The sequence below is a fragment of the Eschrichtius robustus genome, chromosome 14 (assembly GCF_028021215.1).
Source record: "Eschrichtius robustus isolate mEscRob2 chromosome 14, mEscRob2.pri, whole genome shotgun sequence".
NCBI classification, from domain to species: domain Eukaryota; kingdom Metazoa; phylum Chordata; class Mammalia; order Artiodactyla; family Eschrichtiidae; genus Eschrichtius; species Eschrichtius robustus.
The window spans coordinates 8,920,471-8,944,995 of NC_090837.1; the positions used below are offsets into that span (position 1 = coordinate 8,920,471).

General features: G+C 42.3%; 1 protein-coding gene across 1 annotated transcript in view; it reads left to right on the top strand.

Moving 5' to 3' along the window:
• Positions 1-20,828, top strand: part of ATP2A2 (ATPase sarcoplasmic/endoplasmic reticulum Ca2+ transporting 2) — a 62,035-nt gene extending 41,207 nt beyond the window's left edge. Inside the window, exons 9-20 of the mRNA XM_068563556.1 lie at positions 2,057-2,145; positions 2,759-2,861; positions 3,740-3,871; positions 9,744-9,866; positions 9,966-10,184; positions 10,883-11,218; positions 12,322-12,542; positions 12,986-13,188; positions 14,645-14,730; positions 14,999-15,132; positions 15,753-15,870; positions 15,955-20,828. Coding sequence (XP_068419657.1) covers positions 2,057-2,145; positions 2,759-2,861; positions 3,740-3,871; positions 9,744-9,866; positions 9,966-10,184; positions 10,883-11,218; positions 12,322-12,542; positions 12,986-13,188; positions 14,645-14,730; positions 14,999-15,132; positions 15,753-15,870; positions 15,955-16,224 — 2,034 coding nt within the window. The 3' untranslated portion in view covers positions 16,225-20,828. The remainder of the gene's footprint in view (positions 1-2,056; positions 2,146-2,758; positions 2,862-3,739; positions 3,872-9,743; positions 9,867-9,965; positions 10,185-10,882; positions 11,219-12,321; positions 12,543-12,985; positions 13,189-14,644; positions 14,731-14,998; positions 15,133-15,752; positions 15,871-15,954) is intronic.
• Positions 20,829-24,525: the final 3,697 nt, after the last annotated feature.

Here is a 24,525-nt window from a genome sequence, read left to right on the forward strand (position 1 = left end):
GCATTCAGATTGAGTTGGTGTGGGTTAGAATTCTGAATGTCTTAGAATATTTTGGACTCTGGTATAGACCCAAAGAGTTTCACTTTTATAAACAGTGTCATTAAAGAAATGGCATGTTGTATAGTAGTAATAACGCCAACCGGCTTTGATAAGGCTTAGTGCAGTTAATTTTTCACATGTGACCTTATTTGACTCGTATGGTAATCCTGCTCAAGAGGTTAGAAAACTTAGGCTCTGAGAAGTTGTGACGTGTCCGAGGGTCACACAACTTTTAATGGAAAGGTAAAGTTGAATTTTCTGATGGGAAACATTGGTAAACCTGGTTCTCTCTCTTCCACTGAATAATTGTGTAACTGTGAGCACATCTTTTAACCTCTCTAGTCCTTTGTTTCCTCTTCGGTAAATGTCAGACATCTTTGGAAAGAGCTTTGTGCCAAGCTTCCTTTTTTAGATGTCGTGTCTGTTAGAAAGAAGTTGTAGGGATTGGTGATCTTGCTGCATGTGACCTTGGACATGAATCTTTTCCTCATTTGACACACCAGTTGTATGTGTTTGAACTAGCACCTTTTATCAGGAGTCATCACAGTTTTAAATCCCATTGTATATTTTAATTTTTTAAAACATTGTTTTTTCTTACTCATAGCTTTAGTTCAGTTCCAAGGTTGATTTAGTTCTGAGTGTGCTTTTGAAATGAAGCTTTTGGAATTTGAAAGTATGTGCCATAATTGACATACATACACTACCAAATGTAAAATGGATGGCTAGTGGGAAGCTGCTGCGTAGCACAGGGAGATCAGCTCGGTGCTTTGTGACCACCTAGAGGGGTGGGATAGGGAGGGTGGGAGGGAGGCTCAAGAGGGAGGGGATATAGGGATATATGTATGCATATAGCCGATTCACTCTGTTGTACAGCAGAACCTAACACAACATTGTAAAGCGCTTATACTCCAATAAAGATGTGGGGAAAAAAATATGTGCTATATAACAAGCAAATCTTATGAGGCAAAAGAAGTTATTTTAAAAGAAAAATGAGCAGAGTTTCTTACTGAATATGAGTCAGAATGCCCTGAAAAGATGTTTTTAAAGCATTACATGGCCCTTTTTCACTTTAACATTTTAAAAATTCCTTATTGTAGAATGGTTTGATCATTCCAAACTGGACTTCTGAATTATAATCGGAAAGCAAACCAAGAAAAAAAAGCCATCTTTAAGAAACTAGCTTATGTCACTTTATTATTCTGTAAAATTAAGAATTCTTTCCTAAGCATGCTTCCATCTGTATTGTCTTGGTAGCATCAGTTCATTCAGCTCTGCGGGCTCCTTACTGTATACATGTAGTTGTGCAGCTTCATAGAAAATGAGCTATTGCCACAATAAAAATAAGTAGGAAGAAGTAGAGAAGCAATTTGTCTTATTTTACTTGGGGAGTGTTCATGCAACTCTGAAATGTGAGTTTATTCTTCCTAAGCTTTTACTGTTAGCTCTAAGGCAGGAATACCTATGTCACTTCCTCAGCCAGCCATTTGAAATTTGGAATTCTGAGCATTCTAAAGAGTACTGCTTTGCTGCAACTAGAGAAAGCCCTCGCACAGATACGAAGACCCAACACAGCAATCAATCAATCAATCAATAAATATATATATATATATATATATATATATATATATATATATATATATATATATATATATATATATATTAATAAAAAAGAAAAAAACTTAAAGAGTACTGCTGAGTCTTTGGAATTGACTGACCCAGAGTCCTCATAACTCAGATTTCACATGGGTTCTCTTCTGTGTCTGGTGCTGTTGCTGCTTATTATTTACTCAGCTCCTCGGTGATGCTGTTTCTCAGACTGTTAGGAGGATGGGGGAGGCAGTCTTAATGGTGTCCAGTTGGAATAAGGGACAATATTCCTCATGCTGAGCTTCAGTTAATCACTTTCATCAACATTGATACTTAAGTGAGAAAGGCCTTTTGTCTTAGCAAAAGTTATATGTTTTTTCTAGCATATTTTTTATACCTTTTCAACACTTAGCTTTTTTTTTTTCTGTAGATGTTCATTCTGGACAAAGTTGACAGTGATACTTGTTCCCTTAATGAGTTTACCATAACTGGATCAACATATGCACCTATCGGAGAAATGTGAGTAATCCCTCCTTGTCTTTTAAAGGCTCCACTCTGGTAGTTTGGTGCTTGTATAGACTTGCAGTGTCTCTAAAATGTTCAGACAGTTTTCCTAATGTGGCTCATGTTTATCAGAGTAGGTCATTTTCTTTAAAAACAAAATTGATAATACATACTTTGGAAATTGAAGTTGATATTACAGGTTGTATAGGCCAGTGACCCTTTTTCATGTTTTGAAGCCTAAATTTTCAAGTGGGGTTTCTGGTTTGGTTTTGGTTTTGGTTTGGTTTTTTTGGTCACGCTGCACGGCTTCCGGGATCTTAGTTCCCTGACCAGGAATTGGGCCCGGGGCCCTGGCAGTGAGAGCACCGAGTCCTAACCACTGGACCACCAGGGAATTCCTGTTTGTTTTTCATTGATAACAGTGGTGGAGGAATTTCATTAACTAAGAATTCCTGGTCTTTACTGATTAACTATTGATACCAGAGAAACATTCTGTCTCCAGCATCAGATTGCTTTTGAATGCTTGCCAGTCTGTTGTCCACAAAATTCTATTTATTAGTAGATAATTAAATAAAAATCAATAGAGATGACCACAGTGTGTTCTAAGAGTTACTTTTTCTTTTGACAGACATAAAGATGATAAACCAGTGAAATGTCATCAATATGATGGTCTTGTGGAATTGGCAACAATTTGTGCTCTCTGTAATGACTCTGCTTTGGATTACAATGAGGTAAGCCTCCTCACAAATGAGAGACTAGACCTGGCTGTTCGTAGTTCAAGGGTGCGGTGGGTGGAATGAAAATCCAGCCTTCCTTCCTCCCTTTTTGAAAGTATGGGTTCCTGGTTTTATTTTCCCTTTCCATTAAGAGCCTATCTCTATCAGAGCCAGCATGACCCTACCCAAAGGAAGTTGGGAGCCTTTCATATATTCTCTGTGACTGAGCATTGCAGTTACTTAACTAGGAGTTGTAGCATACATGATGTTCTCTTCTGTGTATAGCTTAGTTACTATAAATGATTAAAACCCAGGATACTTTTTCCTGAAAGTATAGGGTATTGATCTTGCTTTTTTTTTTTTTTTTTTTTTTTGATCTTGCTTTTTAAGATGGGTAACATTATGTCCTAGAGGACAGACTGAGGCTTAGAAGGTTGTTTTGATGATGATGATGATGATGATATAATATAAAATTTAACCAACAGAAAACCTTTTTTTCCTCCCTTTTTAATTATAAACAGTGAGATAAATTCTTTGGTTTCTAAAGGCAAGCCAGTCCCCAACAGAAACAGAACGTAAACTCTGTAGAATGATAAATAATGACAAGGAATTACAAATACTGTTTGAAAGCTATGTTTGAACTAATACTGTGATTATTGGCTTCTTATGGTTAAGGGAAATGAAAGACCTAATTATTAGAAAAAGATAAAATGCACACCTATGCTTTGAGTTTATTTTTAATTATCTGGATCATATGCTCCAGAATAGGATAAAATGGCCCAAAGAATAATGGTACAATGGACGAGAGATTGTCCACCTATGGAAAAAGTCTTTATTAAAGAAAATTTACTACTTTTCCCTTTTTGTAATTTGTATGCTTTTAACTACTACAGGCGAAGGGTGTGTATGAAAAAGTTGGAGAAGCTACAGAGACTGCTCTCACTTGCCTGGTAGAGAAGATGAATGTATTTGATACTGAATTGAAGGGTCTTTCTAAAATAGAACGAGCAAATGCCTGCAACTCGGTCAGTATTTGAGCTTAGTGTTTTATTCATGTTGCCCATCACTCAGACCATATATTCTTAGTCTGCTCACTCTCTTACTCTCTTAGATAACTTAGTATATACCTTATTTCCTCAAACTTGCAATATCTCCTTCCCCATACTCACTATAAGGTAAAATGGTCTGGCCATTTGACCACGAAAATAAAAGTAATCAATGGATAATTTCCACATGCAGCCTCTGTGCCCATAAGGTCTGCCGTCTCCCCTGGTGCTGTGAAATGGACTCTTCTTGCTCCCAGCAAAACCCAGCTGCTCCTTGTCTAGTAAGCCCCAACATCTTTCCTGCTTATCAATCTCCCATCTTTACTGGATCTTCATTAGAGAAATAATAGTATGTTTTTTTTGTTTTTAATTAAATTTATTTATTTAATTTATTTATTTTTGGCTGCGTTGGGTCTTCGTTGCTGCACATGGGCTTTCTCTAGTTGCGGCGAGCGAGGGCTACTCCTCGTTGCAGTGCACGGGCCTCTCATTGCTGTGGCCCCTCTTGTTGCAGAGCACGGGCTCTAGGCGCGCAGACTTCAGTAGCCGTGGCACGTGGGCTCAGCAGTTGTGGCTCACGGGCTCTAGAGCGCAGGCTCAGCAGTTGTGGCACAGGAGCCCAGCCGCTCTGCGGCATGTGGGATCCTCCCGGACCAGGGCTCGAACCCGTGTCCCCTGCATTGGCAGGCGGATTCCCAACCACTGCGCCACAAAGGAAGCCCAATAGTATGTTTTTTATCTAAAAACTTTCTTTTGCCTTAAGCACCCTGCTTCTTTTCCTTCACAGTAAAATTTCTCAAAAGAGCTGTTTTTATGTATTGTATTGTTTCATTCTTCCCATTTTCTTGAATCCACTCCAGTCAAGCTTTTGCCTCCTTCTCATCTATCAAAACCTCTTGTCAAAGTTGCCCATGACCTTGTGCTAAATAAATGGTCCAATTGTTTATGCATGTGTACTACTAACACATTTAAAGTACATGAAGCAAGGACTTCCCTGGTGGCACAGTGGTTAAGAATCTGCCTGCCAATGCAGGGGACATGGGTTCGAGCCCTGGTCCGGGAAGATCCCACATGCCACGGAGCAACTAAGCCCGTGCACCACAACTACTGAGCCTGCGCTCTAGAGCCCACAGGCCACAACTACTGAAGCCTGTGTGCCTAACGCCCTTGCTCCACAACAAGAGAAGCCACCGCAATGAAGAACTCACCACAACCAGAGAAAGCCCGCATGCGGCAACGAAGACCCAGCACAGCCAAAAATAAGATAAATAAATAAAAATTTTAAAAAGTACACGAAGCAAAAGTTGACAGAAATAAAAGGGAAAGTAGATGAATTCACAGTGAGAGTTGGAGATTTTAACACACCTATCTCAAAAATTGACAGAACAAGCAGTTGAAAAATCAGGATATGGAACAACACTGTAAATTAAATATACTCAATCCAACCCTTATTTCTATTGTGCTACTTCTTTTTAATTTATTTATCTATCTATCTATTTTTGGCTGTGTTGGGTCTTCGTTGCTGCATGCGGGCTTTCTCTAGTTGTGGTGAGCTCTTCATTGCGGTGGCTTCTCTTGTTGTGGAGCAAGGGCGTTAGGCACACAGGCTTCAGTAGTTGTGGCTTGTGGGCTCTAGAGTGCAGGCTCAGTAGTTGTGGTGCACGGGCTTAGTTGCTCCACGGCATGTGGGATCTTCCCAGACCAGGGCTTGAACCCATGTACCCTGCTTTAGCAGGCGGATTCTTAACCACTGCGCCACCAGGGAAGTCCGTATCGTGCTACTTCCAATATACTTTTCAAATGCATAAGGAACATTCACCAGAATAGACCATATTGCTGGTCCATGAAGCAAGACTCAACAAATTACAAAGGATTGAAATACAGCCGGTCGCTGACCGTGAAAGAATTAAACTAGAAATTGATAACAAAAAGATAAATAAGCTTCCATCTGAAGAAAGTAGAAAACCAGCAAATCAAATACAAGTAGAAGGGAAATAGCAAAGACAAGATCAGAAAGCTATTCTGAACAATTTTGACGGCGTAGAAGAAATCAACAAGTCCTTTCAGTAACACAGCTTTCTAAGCTGACACAGAAAAATGGAATAATCCTGTGTCTGTTATATTAATTGAATCTATAATTAAAAATCTACCCCACAAAAATTCCTCAGGCCCAATTCTGCATAACGCTAAAGAAATACCAGTTTGGGGGAGTTCCCTGGCAGTCCAGTGGTTAGGACTCGGTGCTTTCACTGCAAGCTGTGCCGCATGGCCACAAAAAAACAAAGGGCAGAAAATGGAACCCTTACCAACTCATTTGATGAGGCCAGCATAACCCTGATACCAAAACCTGACATGGATGCGACAAGAAAAGGAAGTTACAAGCTAGTATTCTTCATAATATATCGATAGAAGTAGAGATTCTCAGCACATTAGCAGATTGAGTCTAGTAATATATCAAAACTTTGACGTGTTATATTTGAGCAGAATTACCACAACTACATTGACATTCAAAGCTCAGTGAGGTGGCAGTGTTGCAGGGTGCAGGCGTGTCTGCCCTAGACACTAGACAAATCTGTGGCTCCTCAGCTGCCTTCCCCCTGCCTGTCGGAGCCCCAGAGCCTGGGTTTCTTGGGCTGAACAAAGTGGCAGGCAGGATGGACCAGTCTGTTGAGGAGACCCAGGAGCTGGAGGCTGACCAGATGGCCAGTGTCTGCCAGCCTCTGTTGCAGGTGGTTTTACTCAGGTCCAGCTGTACCAAGTGTGCGAGGACACAGAATCCACTGACAGTTTACTGCAGGACAGATCCAGCCTTTGTCCTAGCCAGAGTGGTGAGTGGTTGCTTAGATGAGAAGCAGCGTAAGCAGTGTGCAAACAAGATGTTATAACACACGAAGGTCAGAGTAACAGGCAGCGGCACGTACAAGTGGAACGAGAGGAAGAGAAAGAAGCATGGCGCCAAGAAGCGAGCTAAGGAAGCTCAGAAATGGGAACTGCGGAAGCCAGAGAAGACGGGTTGAAGGGACTGTGATGCCGGGCAGGAGCAGAAGGTACCTAAGAAGGAAGCAGGTCAGGCCCCAGCGTCTCCGTCTGGGCCCACCCCCACAATCCACCACCCTGGAAACACGCCTGCCCCTCTGCACCAGGGTGAACACCATCTTCATGCAGTGCAGGGTGGTGTAGCCAGGAGGTCCTATGGTGGATCTCCAGACCTATTCCCAGTACCTGCTGCCTCCCAGCCTTGGAGCTTAGATTTCTTTGGAATTGGGTTCTGCTACACGTAATCTCTTAGTACCTGTCATCTCCAAATGGCTGCCAGTTAGTGCTTGAGGCTCCTCTTTGTAGCACTTCTTTGATTTGTAGTCAGGGTTTCCTGGTAGAATAAGGAGAAATGGGAACTTAAAAATACAGCCTTTCCTAGTTATGCAAAAGCAAGACTCATTTCTACTAAATGAGCTGTCAGCTGTCACTACGTTTCCTTTCTTTCATCCTCCCCTGGATATCCAGGGCAGATTAGGAGGCAGTGTGTTTTGGGGGAGTAGGGTGGCACCACACGGCACAGGCAGCCTAAGGTGGGCGACAGGGTGAGGCAGAACTGGACTTCTGCTCTGGCACTCTGTTTCCTTTACATTGTTTTGCCTCCTTTATACTATCCCGAGAAATCAAAACTCGCACCGGCGTGGAGGATGTCTCAGCTGAAGTATAGTCGCCCTATTTGTGCTTCACAACTAACAGTCTCACTGCCGTGAGGGTCTTGGGCAGCTCCTATGGCATCCTGCCCCGATTTACATGGTTTTCATGAAATAGACATCCAGGCCCTTTGTTTCTGTTATAGGGAATTCACCCCAATTGTCATTAAGCAGGGGGCCAATCCTTGCAAAGCCACATTGTCTGACAGCTCTATTATTAGTTGGTGTGACTAAACCCCTCAGAAGCAACCCGAAGATTCAGCTTCACAGAGACTGAGGTTTAGAATTATATGATTCTAGACCTGTAACTGCTCAATGAAGGGAAACAAGTAGCAGCATGGAACTTAAAAAAGTGGTACGTTAATTGTAATGACCACTGCAGATAAGGGCAGGAGTGTCCGTTCTGTAAGAGTCTGCGGTCTAAGTATTTTCTTGCTCTGTGCCCTCCTTTGCCTCATTTTTTGCCACAGCAGCTGAGTGAAGGGATCAGAAATGACTGTCATGGTGCTCACTCACTGAAAATTCCCAGAAATGAACTTTTGCCCACTCCTCCCGCCCCCGAAAGCAAGAACCTTTCATAGTACAGAGGTGAATAGAGCAGGACCAGCTTTTTAAGGCCTAGTGGCCCATTTGGATAGGACTGTTGATCTTCACAGCCCTGATACTGGAAGCAATGGCTTTGTTCTTCTCTCCCCCTAGGATGTATCTGGCGCCGAGGTCCACACCTCACTCAGAATCACTACCCATTCTTTCAGTCTTCCTAGAGTCATTGGTACAAATGCTTAATGGAAACTAAATACATAAGTAATATATCAAATAACGTAGAATTCATAGTGATTGTCTTTGTTGCTTGGGGCAACTCTTGCTGAGAGGATGGCTTCAGTCCACTCGTAATTGCCTACATTGGATGCTGAGGTTCTTTGGGATTTCTACAGTTATTATTAAATACTTGTCTGAATTAGGGAAAAATCAGTGTAATTCACCACATAATTGAATAAAGGCAAAAAAACGTAAGATCATTTAAATAGATGTAGAAAGGCATCTGATAAAATTTAATCTCAGTTCATGATAAAAACTCAACAAACTTATCTTCAAGTTGATGGTGTATTTACACAAAATTAACATCATATCTAATGGCAAAAGAAGAATTTCTACTTTCAACATTTCTATTCAGTGTTGTACTGGCAGTCCTAGTTCATGCAGTAAGGCAAGAAAAATCAAAGATATAAAAATTGGGAAGGATAAAGTATGTTTATTTTGTAGGTAACATGGTTGTATACATAGACAGTCCAAATCTGAATCTGAAGGTTCTTAGTCTTCGTTTTACCTGAGCTGTCAGTTTATCCTGTCAGTCTCTCCCTCCTTTAAAGTCCTTCACTTCACTCGTTCTCCTCCCTCCCCAGCCCCCTGTCCCCTGCCATCTCCTTGGCTGCATCTTCCACATCCCACCAGAGGTGAAGAGGTTCCAGGGCCCAGTCCTCGCCCTTTTCTGTCTGCAGTTACTCCCTTGAACTCTTCTCACCTCATGACTTTTAAATACTGTCCATGTGCTGACATCTAATATAGTACCCACTAACTATCTAAAGCTATTTAGAATATTTAAGTGGTGTTCCTTGCCCCTGCTTCAGCTAATACTTAACTGCCAGAGCTCGAAACCCTCCATTGTCTTCCTGTTTCACCTGTTAAAAAAGCCAGATGCCTTACATTGACTTTTAAGATCCTACAACCTGCTTCTGCCACCCCTGCCATTAACCTCTCACTTCTTTTTTGCAAACTCTGTTCCAGCCATGTTGGCCTGGAGGCTCCTTGAACGTGCCAGGTCACGTCAGCCTGCACGTCTGTTCTCTCTGCCACACTCACACATCTTTCACATTTTTACTCAAATACTGCCTTCTCAATACTTTATGTAAAAGCGCAATCATACATAATTTTGTCTCTTCCCTGCTTATTTTTAAATATTCTTCTCCGTAGCACTTATAATCTACTTTCACATTCTAGTGTGTCTTTCCCAAACTAGAGGGTAAGTTTTATGAGGGTGAGAACTTGTTTGTCTGTTGCTGTATCCCCGTTGCCTTTCACATAATAGGTACTTAGTGAATGTTTAACAAATCAAAAATGTACAGAAATTGCCATCCAATAATATTGCATATATGTTCTCCTTATAGGTCATTAAACAGTTGATGAAAAAAGAATTTACTCTAGAGTTTTCACGTGATAGAAAATCGATGTCGGTTTACTGTACACCAAACAAACCAAGTCGGACATCAATGAGCAAAATGTTTGTGAAGGCAAGTACAGCAGATTGCAGTTGAGATGTTCTTACCAGGATTGGAATCCTGGGTGAGCTAATAAATAAAATTGTTGATCTAAATCTGTAACATTTCCAGGGTGCCCCCGAAGGTGTCATTGACAGGTGTACCCACATTCGAGTTGGAAGTACTAAAGTCCCCATGACTCCTGGAGTCAAACAGAAGATCATGTCTGTCATTCGGGAATGGGGCAGTGGCAGCGACACACTGCGATGCCTGGCTCTGGCCACTCACGACAACCCACTGAGAAGAGAAGAAATGAACCTGGAGGACTCTGCCAACTTTATTAAATATGAGGTTAGCTAATGAAAAGCTTCTTTGCCCACATCCTGCACATTCATTGTGTTCAGACAGCACTCCTTCAATAAAAGGTCAAATGAGTCTTGCTTTTTCCGAGAAAAGGGTGCGGTTATTTGTTTTTCTGCAGGCCAAATGTATTACCTTTATAATTTAGACTGCTGCTTCAGACATACACAGTTAACAACTTAATACAGGCCTATAACTTTCAAAGTAGAATCATCAAGGCTAAAAACCTATTTTGCAGCTCTCATGTAAATTAAGATGTTTTAAAAATTGAGGCTATTTTTAAAACACTTGTTAGTTACTGAAGGTCAAATTGTCCAAGTGGAGAGATTCCGTCTACTTTTCTGCTCACGGAATACTTTCATATCAGGTGTGTGACTTCCTGAAGCCTTGAACAGGGAACAAATTTGGGTACTATGGGCCACTAATTGGCCACTATCAAAATGTTTTTATTCCTCGGTATATTTTTTTCCTCATTTCAGAATATTATTATGAAAGCTAAAGAATTATTTGGTAACAAGAATGTAGTGATTTTTAATTGTTTCTGATTTATTGGAATTAATACTGTTCTTCATTGGATTTATATCAATGGTGTGAATTCTGTCATAAGAAAATGCAGAAACCTTTGCTGTCCACACTAGAGGAAAAACCAGAATTTCCTGTTTTGACATAAGGTGATTCTTTAACTCTAGACCAATCTGACTTTTGTTGGCTGTGTGGGCATGCTGGACCCTCCGAGAACTGAAGTGGCCTCCTCTGTGAAGCTGTGCCGGCAGGCAGGCATCCGGGTCATCATGATCACGGGTGACAACAAGGGCACCGCTGTGGCCATCTGCCGGCGCATTGGCATTTTCAGGCAGGACGAGGATGTGACATCAAGGGCCTTCACGGGTCGGGAGTTTGATGAGCTCAGTCCTTCAGCCCAAAGAGAAGCCTGCTTGAATGCCCGCTGTTTCGCTCGAGTTGAACCTTCCCACAAGTCTAAAATTGTAGAATTTCTTCAGTCTTTTGATGAGATTACAGCCATGGTGAGTGTCTTTAGACATGTACGGGTAACAGACTGCACAAACACAGCAGATTCTAATTCTGACCATTAAATTTTCAGTAATAGCTCCCATATTTGGAACTTCTTTATTTTTGTCATGATCTGGGGCTGTTTCTCAAGGGTTCTATTGACCAGTAGTTGGCATGCTGTATGTTGCATGCATGGAAGATTCTGGAGAAGTTTTAAGACCTGGAAGTCTGAATCAGTCACAGGGGAAATATTTGGTGATATCTTTTTTTATCTTTGATGTGGTTAAAATATACATGTTTGTATCTCACGTTTCTAAAAGCTGATTCAGGACATAATCCACACTCTTGTCACCCAGTTTTGGATAGCCTTACCTGAGATGAGATGTACTGGTGATGTGTTCTCTTAAGAGCTACCTGTTGATGAAGCATTTCCCATATTCTTCCTCGCATCTGATTTTTTCACCGAGACATGTTAACATTGTGTCATATTTGCTTTCTGCTGCTTATCTGTGAAACTTCACACTCTTAAAAACAACTTAATTTTGTTGCTTGAAACCAGTTATTATAGTTGTCTTCCTCCCTTCCTCTTTCCTCCCCCTTCCCTTCTCTCTCCCAGAGGAAAGCACCATTCTGAATTCAGTACTGGGTGTTTAGTAAAAGTATAGAAAACGTACATGGGAATGATAGTTTTGTATCTGTAGACAATATTTAAGTGTTTTTGCCCGTTTTTGGTCTTTATATATATATTATAGTTTTACATATTTTTGAAGTCTGCCTTTATTCTACTTGAGATTTATCCATGTGGATACAAGTATTTTGTCTTGACTGCCATATTGTGTTTTGTTTGGTAAAAAAATAATACAGATAATTTGAAGTCCCCTTTGTCCCACTTCCCTCTGAAGTGTCACCTATTAGCTCGTTTGGCAGTTTTACATTTCCCAGGTAAAACGTGTTTTATGACACCAACTTAAAAAAACGAACTCTCTCCCAGAGAATTCTGTTGTCCAGAGGCCCAACAGCTCCATTCGTCATTCCCTGGCTTTAGGATGGCTGAGCATTTGTTGGCAGCGTGTTAGGTGGCAGGTGTAAACCAGTGGTGGGTTTTTAACCCTTTCAGACTGGAGACGGTGTGAATGATGCTCCTGCTCTGAAGAAATCTGAAATCGGCATTGCCATGGGCTCTGGCACCGCAGTGGCTAAAACCGCCTCTGAGATGGTCCTGGCTGATGACAACTTCTCCACCATCGTGGCTGCCGTGGAGGAGGGACGGGCGATATACAACAACATGAAGCAGTTTATCCGCTACCTCATCTCGTCCAATGTCGGGGAAGTTGTTTGGTGGGTCCCTATGACAGGTCACGTGTATCCCTTGGCTTGTGATGACCAGTTTTCCAGATTTGCTCTTCATGTGGCAGCAGCTTTGCTCTTAGTGCAGCAGGAGAGAGGGAGGGCCGGGAAAGATGAAGGAGGCCCTTGTGAAGTAAGAGGTACTTCCTCTGGCCCTCAGGAGGGCTGTCGACGGCTGCTCCAGTGTGCAAAGGATGCACTTTAACATAGAAATGAATTTAAATTAACTATATAAGGTAACATAAAATTCTTAGTCTTGTAAAAGTTAATTTGGAATTGGATATAATAAATGTTTTATGATTGCCCAGGGAAAAAGTTAAAACAATCATTGCTGTCCACTGATTTTTATGGAGGAAGATGGAGTGGTGATGTTATTTTAAATAGTGGCCAAAAATAATTTGGGGTCTTTTTCTTCTTTCCTTGGATGGAAACAGTATTTTCCTAACAGCAGCCCTTGGATTTCCTGAGGCTTTAATTCCTGTCCAGCTGCTCTGGGTCAATCTGGTGACAGATGGCCTGCCTGCCACTGCACTGGGGTTCAATCCTCCTGATCTGGACATTATGAACAGACCACCCCGGAACCCAAAGGAACCACTGATCAGTGGGTGGCTCTTTTTCCGTTACCTGGCTATTGGCTGTGAGTACAGTTTTTTATATTATTGATTTTTAAACGAATGTTTGAGTCCAAATTTTGTAAATGCATCCCTTAAAAGCACATTTTTTTCTATCCCCATATTAGGGTAGCAAAATATGGAGACTGCCCTCTTGCAGTTTAATGAGCTGTGTATGTGTATACCCAGTTTACAGTAAAGTTAGTCCCTTACTTGAGCATCCTCGTTCTTCCTTGGGCCTTTGTGAATGAGGTTCTCAGATTTAATCTATGGGCAAAGGAAATACAGGGACGACTGAGGCCTTAAATGACCAAGATGTAAAACGAAGTCCCCCTTTCCCTAAGTGAGAGAAGCGATCTGTGCATTCATCAGCAGTGGTTGGTTCTTCCACATGTGTTGTCTTTGTAGACCTCGTCCTGACCCAGGATGCTGCTTCTCTCTTCCTCATTTCATAGGTTAGGAAAGTGAGGCCCAGAGAGAGGTTAAATGACTTCCTTAGGGTCCCATAGGAAACTGTTTTGTTTTAATATGTTCACATGATTTAACACTCAAAAAGCACACAGTGGCATAAAGCAGGAAGGCTCTCAACCAGTTGGTTCCCCTCCGGCATGCCTTCTTGGGATACTCTAGCAAATAGATCCATCTTAGGTGTTTATTTTCGCAAGCGATGGCATGCTGTACACACCTGTATGCTGAACCTTGTCTTTTTGTATTTCTGTTTTTTGGGTAGTTTTACATCAGTACTAGTATAGCTGCCTCATCGCTGGGCACCACCTGCCTACTGCTCTGTTGGAATTGCTGGGTTAGACGGGGTGCACTTGGACCTTTCAGTGGATACTACTGCATTGGGACAGGCTCTTATTCTCAAGTGCCTGTGTTCTCCACTACCCTTTGTTGCTTCTTTATAATAAACTTGCTGAATTCAAAATTGTTGGGGTGGGGGAGGGGATGGTCCCAGAATTGGCTTCAATCACTGCCATGTGCTCAGCGTTCTGCACTAACTGCTCTAATGGCCTTTCCATATAAAGGTTCTGCCAGGCCTTTGATGGAGCAAATAAATTAGTGTATAACTGGTAGCACGAGTTTGCCAGAAAGTCATGACGGGTGTCATCTGGTGCTCCGGCACAGCATGGCCTTCCTTACGTGGAGAACACGTGCCTGCAGCCTTAACATACTGGCTGCTGGTTAGAGAGGGCATGGCTAGTGTAAAGGTCCTACCAATTCTAGTAGGTGCTTTTCCTCACAAATTCTGGAGGAAAAGTTGCCTGGTTCTTCTGTACCACAGACACCCTTCTCATTGCGGAAACCGTCAGCCTAGCTGCTTTATCTGATACGAGTGAGCAGGTGCTAGCGGCAGCACAGGCTCATTGACATACCATGTCTTTGATCTCTGTCCTAGGGGTTGGCCCACGAGGCAGCACCTGCAGTAACGCTGCAGGCCGTAAACCCCATGTGTGTTAGTGTCATGATGTTTGTTCCCAGGTTATGTTGGCGCTGCTACCGTGGGTGCTGCTGCGTGGTGGTTCATTGCTGCCGAGGGTGGTCCGAGAGTGTCCTTCTACCAGCTGGTACGTAGCCACCTTTCTTTCTGTACCTTAGATGCAAAGTGTTGTAAGTCTTCACAAACAAAGTTGTCCTTGAGCTTTCTATGGTTTGGATGTCAGTCAAATAATCTTAATACTTTAACAATAAGCAGTTGCATCTAAGGTTATTCTGAAGGACCAGGGCTTCTCTGGGAAATGCGGTGAGATTTTGTGTGGGTCTGTGTTCTGGGCTTGGTGTGGACTTTGAAAATGTCCTTGGCTGATCAGGAACTTGATTGGGCTTTTGTTGCAGAGCCATTTCCTACAGTGTAAAGAGGACAACCCGGACTTTGAAGGAGTGGATTGTACAGTCTTTGAATCCCCATACCCAATGACAATGGCGCTCTCTGTTCTAGTAACCATAGAGATGTGCAACGCCCTCAACAGGTCAGTGAGTCTTCTCAGCATGCTGGGGCAAGAGCCTGATAGCCAGGGCGCTGGGGGATTGTGTGTGTGTCATGGTTGATTGAGAATCACAGGAAAGCTCCGCCCTCCCCAAAAGGAAGAACAAGCAGCACCGGTTTTAAGAGCTTTAAGTCATCATCACCTCCAGGAAGTAGTGGGAGTGCTTAGCCACATGTTCTTCAAGAGACAGCAGTGGCCAAAAATAGGGACTTCTGCACCCCTGTGTGCCAGTGCCCACAGGGAAGGAGCTCTTGCCCTTTAGCATTGAGACAAACAGTATCATCTAATTAAGCCAGTGACAAAAATGGAAATTTCAAAATAGCCTAAGTGTCAAGGGCAATTGAGAGCAGCTTTGAACACACTGAAATGGGATTGCTATGCTGAAGCCTAGATTTAAATTGGAAGTCTGTCCTACATCAGCATTCTTCCTTAACTTTGCCACTGTAGAAACTTAATAGAATTAGGTCAGTAGGCAATAGGCAATGCCAAGTTAGCCGTCGCTTTATTGAAGTGTGGTTCTGAACAGTCTCTGTCGGTGATGGCATATGCCTTTGCCCTTTCAGCAGGCACATTTCACCCACCTACCTCTCCTTGTTCTGCAGCTTGTCTGAAAACCAGTCCCTGCTGAGGATGCCCCCTTGGGAGAACATTTGGCTCGTGGGCTCCATCTGCCTGTCCATGTCACTCCATTTCTTAATCCTCTACGTGGAACCCTTGCCAGTAAGCGGTGGGGGGAACCTGGGCTGGGGCCTGGCTGCCTGTCCAGCATGTTGGGGAGCTTGATGAGGTTTCTTTGTGTTTCAGATTATCTTCCAGATCACACCACTGAATTTGACCCAGTGGCTGATGGTGCTGAAAATCTCCTTGCCTGTGATTCTAATGGATGAGACCCTCAAGTTTGTGGCCCGCAACTACCTAGAACCTGGTAAAGAGTGTGTGCAGCCTGCCACCAAATCCTGCTCGTTCTCAGCATGCACCGATGGGATCTCCTGGCCCTTTGTGCTGCTCATAATGCCTCTGGTGATCTGGGTCTATAGCACAGACACTAACTTTAGTGATATGTTCTGGTCTTGACTGACAGTTTTGCATAAAGATGATGTTTAACTTAATCAATTAATTTTTTTATTGTTTAAAGCAACTGTCTATTTCTGCTGAATTTTCACATGAACATACTGGCTGGTGAAGGAGGTTTCATACTCTAGATTTTGTTTTGCTTTTTCTGACTCCAGTGGGGCAAGATTTTCCTTTTTTATACACATAATTAAAGTGTCCATTGACATGTACAGAGAACTAACACTATTTTATGCAAATATTTTTTTGTAGATGAAAAAGCATGTACAGTGTTCTGTTTAATACTCATCCTTGTATAAAAAAAAATAGTTGAGCCAGCAGACATTGTCAGCAAATTAATTGGCAGCAGATTTTAGGAAATGAATGTGTGTGGTTTTTTTCTAAAACTAAATAGCATGTATTGTGTCTTTTGCATGATCATCTGGATTTAATCTGAGATCACAGTCTAATTTTTATTCATAAGCCAATTTTTCTGCACTGAGCAGAGTACTGCTACCTCAGTCAGTATTTTTTTTTGGTTTGCCCCCCACCCCTTCACTCCTTGGCCCTTGTTCACCTCCACCCCACCTCCACCCCGACCCCGCTCGGCTGCTTCTCCTGTAGGGTTTTGATGGTTCTGTTTACATCAGTCTTAACAAGAGGTATGCTTGTTCTCGCTTGTGCAGAAAACATTGTTCCAGATTCAATCGACTGGGTTCATGTCCCCTCACATAGTTTTTAAGGTTATTTATTTAAATGTCTAATGTATTTTATTGTAACAGACATTGTTTTGCCAACATTGCCTATTTCAGTGGCACTTCACAATCTAGTTTAAAAAGAAAAATAAAACATTTTAAATGGACAGAGAAAAATAACCGTCTTGTTTTTAACTCTTAAGTGGCTTAGTTTGAACTAACATGTCCAACTTTCTCTTAAGTTCTTAGTTTTACTGTGCTTGAGGGGAAGAAGGATCCTGTTCTGCTGCATAGGTAGTTGTAGGAATTTTATTTTTAGTGTATAGGCGCTAATTGTTATCTGTGATACATTTTTATGCAAGTTTCTGCTGGCCTGTTTTAGCCTGGTGTAGAGGACGTAAGGGCAAGTGTGTGTGTGTGTGTGTGTGTGTGTATGTGTTTTGTAAAATCTGTAAATAGCACATGACCAAATGAACATATTGTATAGAACTATTTTTATTTGAATGTGGCACTAACCACCACCATCGTTACTATGATAAATGTTTGCGCATGTTCGAGATCAGTCTTAACCAACAGTGTGTAAGTCATTAACAGTCCTAACTGTGGTGTTTTCCTCCAATGCCTTCCAACATCCATCAACTAACGTGAGTATTCCCTGAAATTTGGATGCTTTAGCCTAAAGGTGACTGCCACTAAATGAGCTGGCTATGTGACACTAATGAGTAAGCCCCTTATGTCAGGCACCCTGAGAGCAGCGGGCATACGATTTTATGTGGCACCTATGCACCTGTGGGCTGGGGTAGCTGTTCTCGACGCCACCCACTGCCTAGGGCAACAGCACAGCCACATGTTAGTGGGGGAGCGCCTGGGGGAAGAGAAGGTAGTTCTGCTTTGGTCAGACTGACAGGTGCCTTCACAAATGCCAAGATGAGGATTCACAAACAACTTGTCATGGTTCCTTTGATCTTTGTTAGCTGCAAGGACTCGTCCCAGAATCTTGCTACCTGGTTCATTAAAAAGCAAAAAGTGAGTGAAAGCAAGTAACTGAACCAATAAACTCATGCATCATTTTTTGCATGACTTTTTTCTTTTTATGGCTGCGCTGCGCAGCTTGTGGGATCTTAGTTCCCTGACCAGGGACTGAACTCGGGCCCCGGCAGTGAGCGCACTGAGTCCTAGCCACTGGGCTGCCAGGGAATTCCCTGGTTCATTTTAAATAGGCCACCTTTTTCCACCTTCTGGGTCATACTCTTTGCGGCTGAGATTTAACTGTGCTTTAACGTACCCAGGAGAGAAAAGATATTGGCCATAGTTCTGCTCAGCTAGCAAACAACCTGCCCCATCATTAGCCAGGGTGAAGGAGGGCCTAGGCAGCAGCTCGGTATTCAGGGTGGTAGCTCCCTCCACGTGAAGCCCCAAGAGTTCTTGTGAGTACTTGAAGGTACTTGGGCCCTGGATACAGGGCCAGCCAGAAGACATGATGTAAATGCTGAGAGTCTGGGGAAAGGTTAACAGGTATCAAGCAGGACAAGGTGCTGCGAAGTTAAGAGGTCTCCGTGTAAGGGGGTAGAAAGGGCACGTGGAGGCGGATTCTTAATTTAGAGTCCTGGCCTGGCTCATGGAGGCCTCTCAGAGGAGGTTAGTAAGCTGGTTTGCTTGGCAGAGAATGTAGCGGGTACATTTTGCCAATTTTAGCGTTGTGGGGTGTAGAAACAGGTTGAGCAGATCAAATGCAAGGAATGTGTCTCAGCTGCAAACCAAACCAGCATGTCTGAGCTTGTTGGGTGGGGTGCCATTCAGTGGTCAACTTTTCCTGACTCAGTTCCTTGATCATTATTGGCCCTTACAAAGTAAGTTGAATGGTATGGAAGGCTGTTACCCTGTGCTTTCTCAGCTTCAGGCCTTTTCAGCCCACAGAGGTGGTTTAGGCACCCATTTCCCTCAACTCAGACAGCTGGGAGTGGGAAAGACCCAGTGGTGCAGAGTCCTTTTGTCTGCTCTGTTTCAGGCTTCGCCGCCAAAAAACGTCTGCATTGGCACCTCCTCAGTAGTTAGTGCTGCTGTGGGCACATCCCTGGCCTCTGTCCTATGGGGAGCAGCAGGTACCCAGCCCCATCCTCACCAAGTACCCGCAGGAAGGCACTGTTGGCCTCTCTGCTTCTGCTGCCATCAGTAGCTGGATAGGACGGCACCATCCTCAGACCCATCATGTTACATGCTCTCAGGCAGCTCTTGCCTGAAACTTGCTCCAGGTTCTTTCTCGACGGGCAAGTGGGCTGAAGGCCCATCCCATCAGTGTTCTGGTTTTTTGCCACCCCATGCCCAGACTGACCTCTTTAGTAGAGCTTTACCCTTTGCCCAGGAGATGGCAGTCTTACGCGTTTCCTAAGTGGGGTACTGTGCCAGCAGCTCATTCTGCATCTGCACAGTGCAGGTGACACGTTGGGTAGGGAGAGTTGCAGGAGCTCAGAGACAAGCAGGGCAACTGCCACCTTCCCTCCCAAGCAGTGGCTGCCACGTTACCTTCAAACTGGGGCCTCGGGCCCCTGAATGTCTGTGTGGTGGGCAGACCTCAGGAATATCCAAGACCACAAGGCGTTAGCTCAGTGTTTGCCAAGCCTGTTGTGTCTGCAGTGCAGATGCACCAAATTGTGTCAAAACCACCACCCTGCATATGAGGGTAATTTGCAGCCTTTTTTCTTGAAAGGGAACAGTGATAAGCAGTTCCCCTTCTAGGACTGGGTGCAGCCCAGAGGCTGGCCCCCGGGGAAGGAAGGAGAGGGGTTTGGCGCTGATTACCACGCTGCTCACTCTGCTTCGCCTTCCTTACCCTCTGCACTGCTAACCGAGGACTTCTTAACTTTTGTTATACCTGAAGCGATTAAGTGTCTGCCTGGTGGGATTCTCTGTAGTCAGGTGACATGAGGGGCCTGTGTTGCTGAGCCAGTGCTTCTGGATGCTACCCTGTGTGGGCAACCCCTCAGGGACAGTTGATCAGAAATGCTAGTCTTAAAATCTTAAAAGATCAAACCGAATATTCCTTTTCATCTGTCACTATTAATCTTAAATTAGTTATTCTAACATTTCCTCCCCATACTTCATAAAGCTGATTTCCTCTCTCTTTCCTTTTCAGCAATACTGGAGTAACCGCTTCCTAAACCATTTTGCAGAAATTTAAGGGTGTTCAGTTGCGTGCATGTGCGTTTTTTAGAAACACATCTACCAGCCCTCTGCATGATTGATGTTGGGGGGAAAAAGAAAATTAGAAAAAACTCCCCAACTCATTGTGTGTTATGTGGAGGAAACGTGTATTACCAGTGGGGTTTTTAGCTTTTAAATCAAAATAATTACAAATGTACAGTTTAGCTTAATGAATCAGAAAGCCTCTCCAGAGAAATTTGGTTTCTTTGCTGCAAGAAGAATGAGGTTCTGAAACCTTATCCAAGAACTTAGAAGCCATCAGCCAAGTCTCCATATTTCTCTGTGCAAGATGTCATAGCTTAAATAAATGTACAATATTCAGTTGTAATGCATGCCTTCAGTTGTAAGTAGCCAGATTTCTCTGTGGTGTCATTGAAACATGCTACTTTTTAATTGGCCCTGTACAGTTTGCTTATTTATAAATTTATTGAAAACACTACAGGTGTTGAATGGTTAAAAATGTAGGCTTCCAGTTCATAACTTCAGTTATTTTTTGAGTGTGCAGCTATTTTGCACTGTATTAAATGTAACTTATTTAATGAAATCAGAAGCAGTAGACAGATGTTGGTGCAATACGAATATTGTGATGCATTTATATCAATAAAATGCTAAACGTCAATTTATCACAACGCATGTTTGACTTAGACTGTAAATAGAAAGCAGTTTGTTTCTGTGCTGGTAACAGGCATTGCACAGACATGGTTTCAGGTAAATAAATCTATTCTACGATAAGTTCACAGTGTGGTGTTGACTGTTCTCCTGCAGGAGGGGTGGGTGATGTGCACTGAGGGCCTCCAGACCTGCACCCTCAGCAGTTGTGCCCTTAGGTAGATAAAAGGGACAGAAAGTTCCTGTTGACTTTCTGCATAGGAGAGCAGAGTGGTAGAAGGTCTGGTTGTGTGACATGAGATCTATAAAATATTCCTGCCCTGGTTCCTGTCTCCCCTCAAGTATGAGAAAAAGAGTGTGTCATGAGTGGGGTTTTCAGAGATAATTAACATGATTTAAAAGTTGTCAGCAGCTTGGAGACTATAGTGATGGAGGGATACTTGTAATACTACTCAGATGCAAAATGTAAAATTTTACATTCCCACTGTTAAGAGATACAGAAAAGAGCTGAGTAAACCAACTATACTCCAATTTAAAAAAAAGAGAAAGGAGGCCCCCCCCCAAAAAAAAAGGAACTGAAATCTATATACATGGGAAAAATATTTGATAAATTTTAACATCCATTCTGTAAAGGAAAAAAAAAAACTTTCGAGTACCCATAATTCCCATTTTTTGACGTAATGAAAAATAAGCCAGAAGTATTGAATTCCAGAATTACACTCACCGTCCACTATTGCCCACAACTTAGCACTGTTCTGGAGAGTCACTGTAGTCAGACAAGAGAAGGGAAAATGCCTAGGAGTGAACAGAAAGGAGCAATGGTCATACTGGATCAATGAGAACACCTTATTTTTAGGAAAGTTTAATAATAATTTGGGGGAATTAACATCTTAGTATGAATGACACACACGTCATACATTATTAATAATATATGAAAATATCAACAAGTGTTTTAATTGGACTGATTCTAATAAAAATGAAGAAAATGCAAGAGTAGCAAGGAAGGGTACAAACCTCAGGTATAAAACCTGTAGTCATTAAATGTATTATCTGAGAAAGGTGGCATTTTAGCTTAGTAGGTAAAAGTTGGGTTATCCATTATGTCACTGGTTATTCTGAAAAAAAATATGGCTGTATCCCTCACACCCAATCGACTGCAAATGGATCAGAAGATTTGAAAAATGAAGTTACACCCCCCAAAAGAAAAATGGCTAAATGATATAAACAAAACTTGTAAATATAAGATGTTCAATCTCACTAGCAAATTAAATTCACAATGAGATACCATTTCATGCCCATCAATTGACAAAAAAATGGGTCTTCTAATACCAAGGATGTGGACAATGGGCCATCCTTACATTGTAGAGCAATTGGGTATCATCATCTGGTACATTTACAGATGCTCTTAACATACAACCTGGCAGGTCCTTACCTTAGGGAGTTCCTCACAAGTGCTGGAAGGGCCATAGCAGGATGTTTGCAAAAGAAAAGCACCAACCTAAATGACCAACAACAGGAAAATGGGTAAGTATATTTAAGGCATGTTGAAATCACTGCATCAGTGAAAATGAATAAACAAACCAGGCATCAGCAAATAAACCTCCCTGCACAGTGCCACCAAGTGCAGTGTATATCAAGTTTAAAATACGCAAAATAAGACCATATCATAGTGGGGGTTTTTTTGTTTTGTCTTTTCTTAGCTGCACTGCACAGCATGCAGGATCTAGTTCCCTGACCAGTGGTCCAACCTGTGGTGTGCCCCCTGCAGTGGAAGTGCAGAGTCTTAACCACTGGACAACCAGGGAACTCCATAACCATATTATACTCTTTAACCTGGCCCTAGGGCCAGTGCCTGTCTGTGCTAAGGCATGTGCACTAGCTTCCTTGATGAGAAAGTCCAGCTCACAGAAAGTCAGCTAAACTAAATAGCCATGTGGTGGGTTCAGAGCGCAAGCTCCTCTCCTCTGTAGATTAGGAGCAAACAGATAAGTAACAAGTTCACAGACACCAGCCACAGGGATAGGAAGCGAGTAGGTGGATAGTGGTTAGTTCCAAGAGGGAGGGAGAGCAGAGTTTCACTTCTGTAAGTAATGCTTGGGTGCTATGTATGTAGGGGTTCGTTATGCCTTTCGCAAATCTGAGATTTTTTTTTTTTTTAAGTCATAAAAGTACCAGGAGAAAACATGGAAGCTGAGAAGACTTTCTAAGCATGACACAAAATCCCAGGAGAGTGATAAACTTGACTACATAAAAATGTAAAATTTTTGGAATAGCATACACCTCTCTGGAGTTAGTAAAATAGATGTGCTATGCATATAACAAAGAGCAAATTCTCTAAACATACTAGCAAAGATAAAAGTTTAATGATCTCTCCTTTGCAGCTGGCATTAGGAAACAGCTCATGCTGATGGTGAAAATATAAATTGGCCCAGTCTCTAGAGGGGAATCTGACAGTATCTATGACATTTTTAAACATCCATACCCTTCGATCAAGCACTTCACTTTGGTGAAATCCCCCCACATGTTTACAAAGCCAAACATAATCCTGCTGCACTATTGTTAGCAAAAGATTGGAAATAACCTGTATGTCCATCAATAAACAAGCTAGCTGTTAAATAAACTAAGAACATTCTTACCATGGAGTATTATGCAGCCTTCAGAAAACCCAAGGTTAGATCTATGAGCCAGCAAGGAATGACGTCCAATACACATTTTCTGCCCAGTGAAATATTCAAGTGCAGGTCCATCCATGTTGTCATAAAGGGCAAAATTTCATTTTTCATGGCTGAGTAATGTTCCATTGCTATGTTCCACATCTTTATCCATTCATCTACTGATGGGCACTTGGGTTGCTTCCATGTCTTGGCTATTGTAAATAATGCTGCAGTGAACATAGGGGTGCATGTATCTTTTCTAAAATACGCAGGAGTGGAATTACTACATCACATGGTAGCTCTATTTTTTTTGAGGAACCTCCATACTGCTTAGTGGCCATGCCAATTTACTTTCCCACCAGCAGTGCACGAGGGCTCCCTTTTCTCCACACCCTCCCCAACACTTGTGATTTGTTGTCATTTTGATAAGTCATTCTGACAGGTGTGAGGTAATACAGCTAACTGTGGTTCTGGTTTGCATTTCCCCGACTGTGATGTTGAGCATCTTTTTATGTACCTGTTGGCCATCTGTATGTCTTTGGAAAACTGTATTCAGATCATATGCCCATTTTTTAATCAGGTTTTTTGATGCTGAGTTGTATATTTTGGATATTAACCCCTTGTCATATGTATCATTTGCAAATATCTCCTCCCATTTAGTAGGTGGCCTTTTCATTTTGTTGATAGTTTCCTTTGCTGTGCAAAAGCTTTTTAGTTTGATGTAGTCACATTTGTTTGTTTTTGCTTTGTTTCCCTTGCTTGAGGAGACAGATCCAAAAAAATATTACTAAGACCAATGTCAAAGAGCATACTGCCTATGTTTTCTCCTAGAAGTTTTATGGTTTCAGGTCTTACATTTAAGTCTTTAATCCATTTTGACTTTATTTTTGTGCATGGTGTGAGAGTAATCCAGTTTGATTCTTTTGCATGTAGCTGTCCAGTTTTCCCAAAACTATTTACTGAAGAGACTGTCTTTTCCCCATTGTGTATTCTTGCCTCCTTTGTCATAATTAATTGCACATATAGTCGTGGGCTCATTTGGGCTCTCCGTTCTTTTTCATTGATCTATATGTGTTTTTTTGTGCTAGTACCATGCTATTTTGATGATTGTAGCTTTGTAGTATAGTTTGAAATCAGGAAACATATCTTCAGCTTCGTTCTTCTTT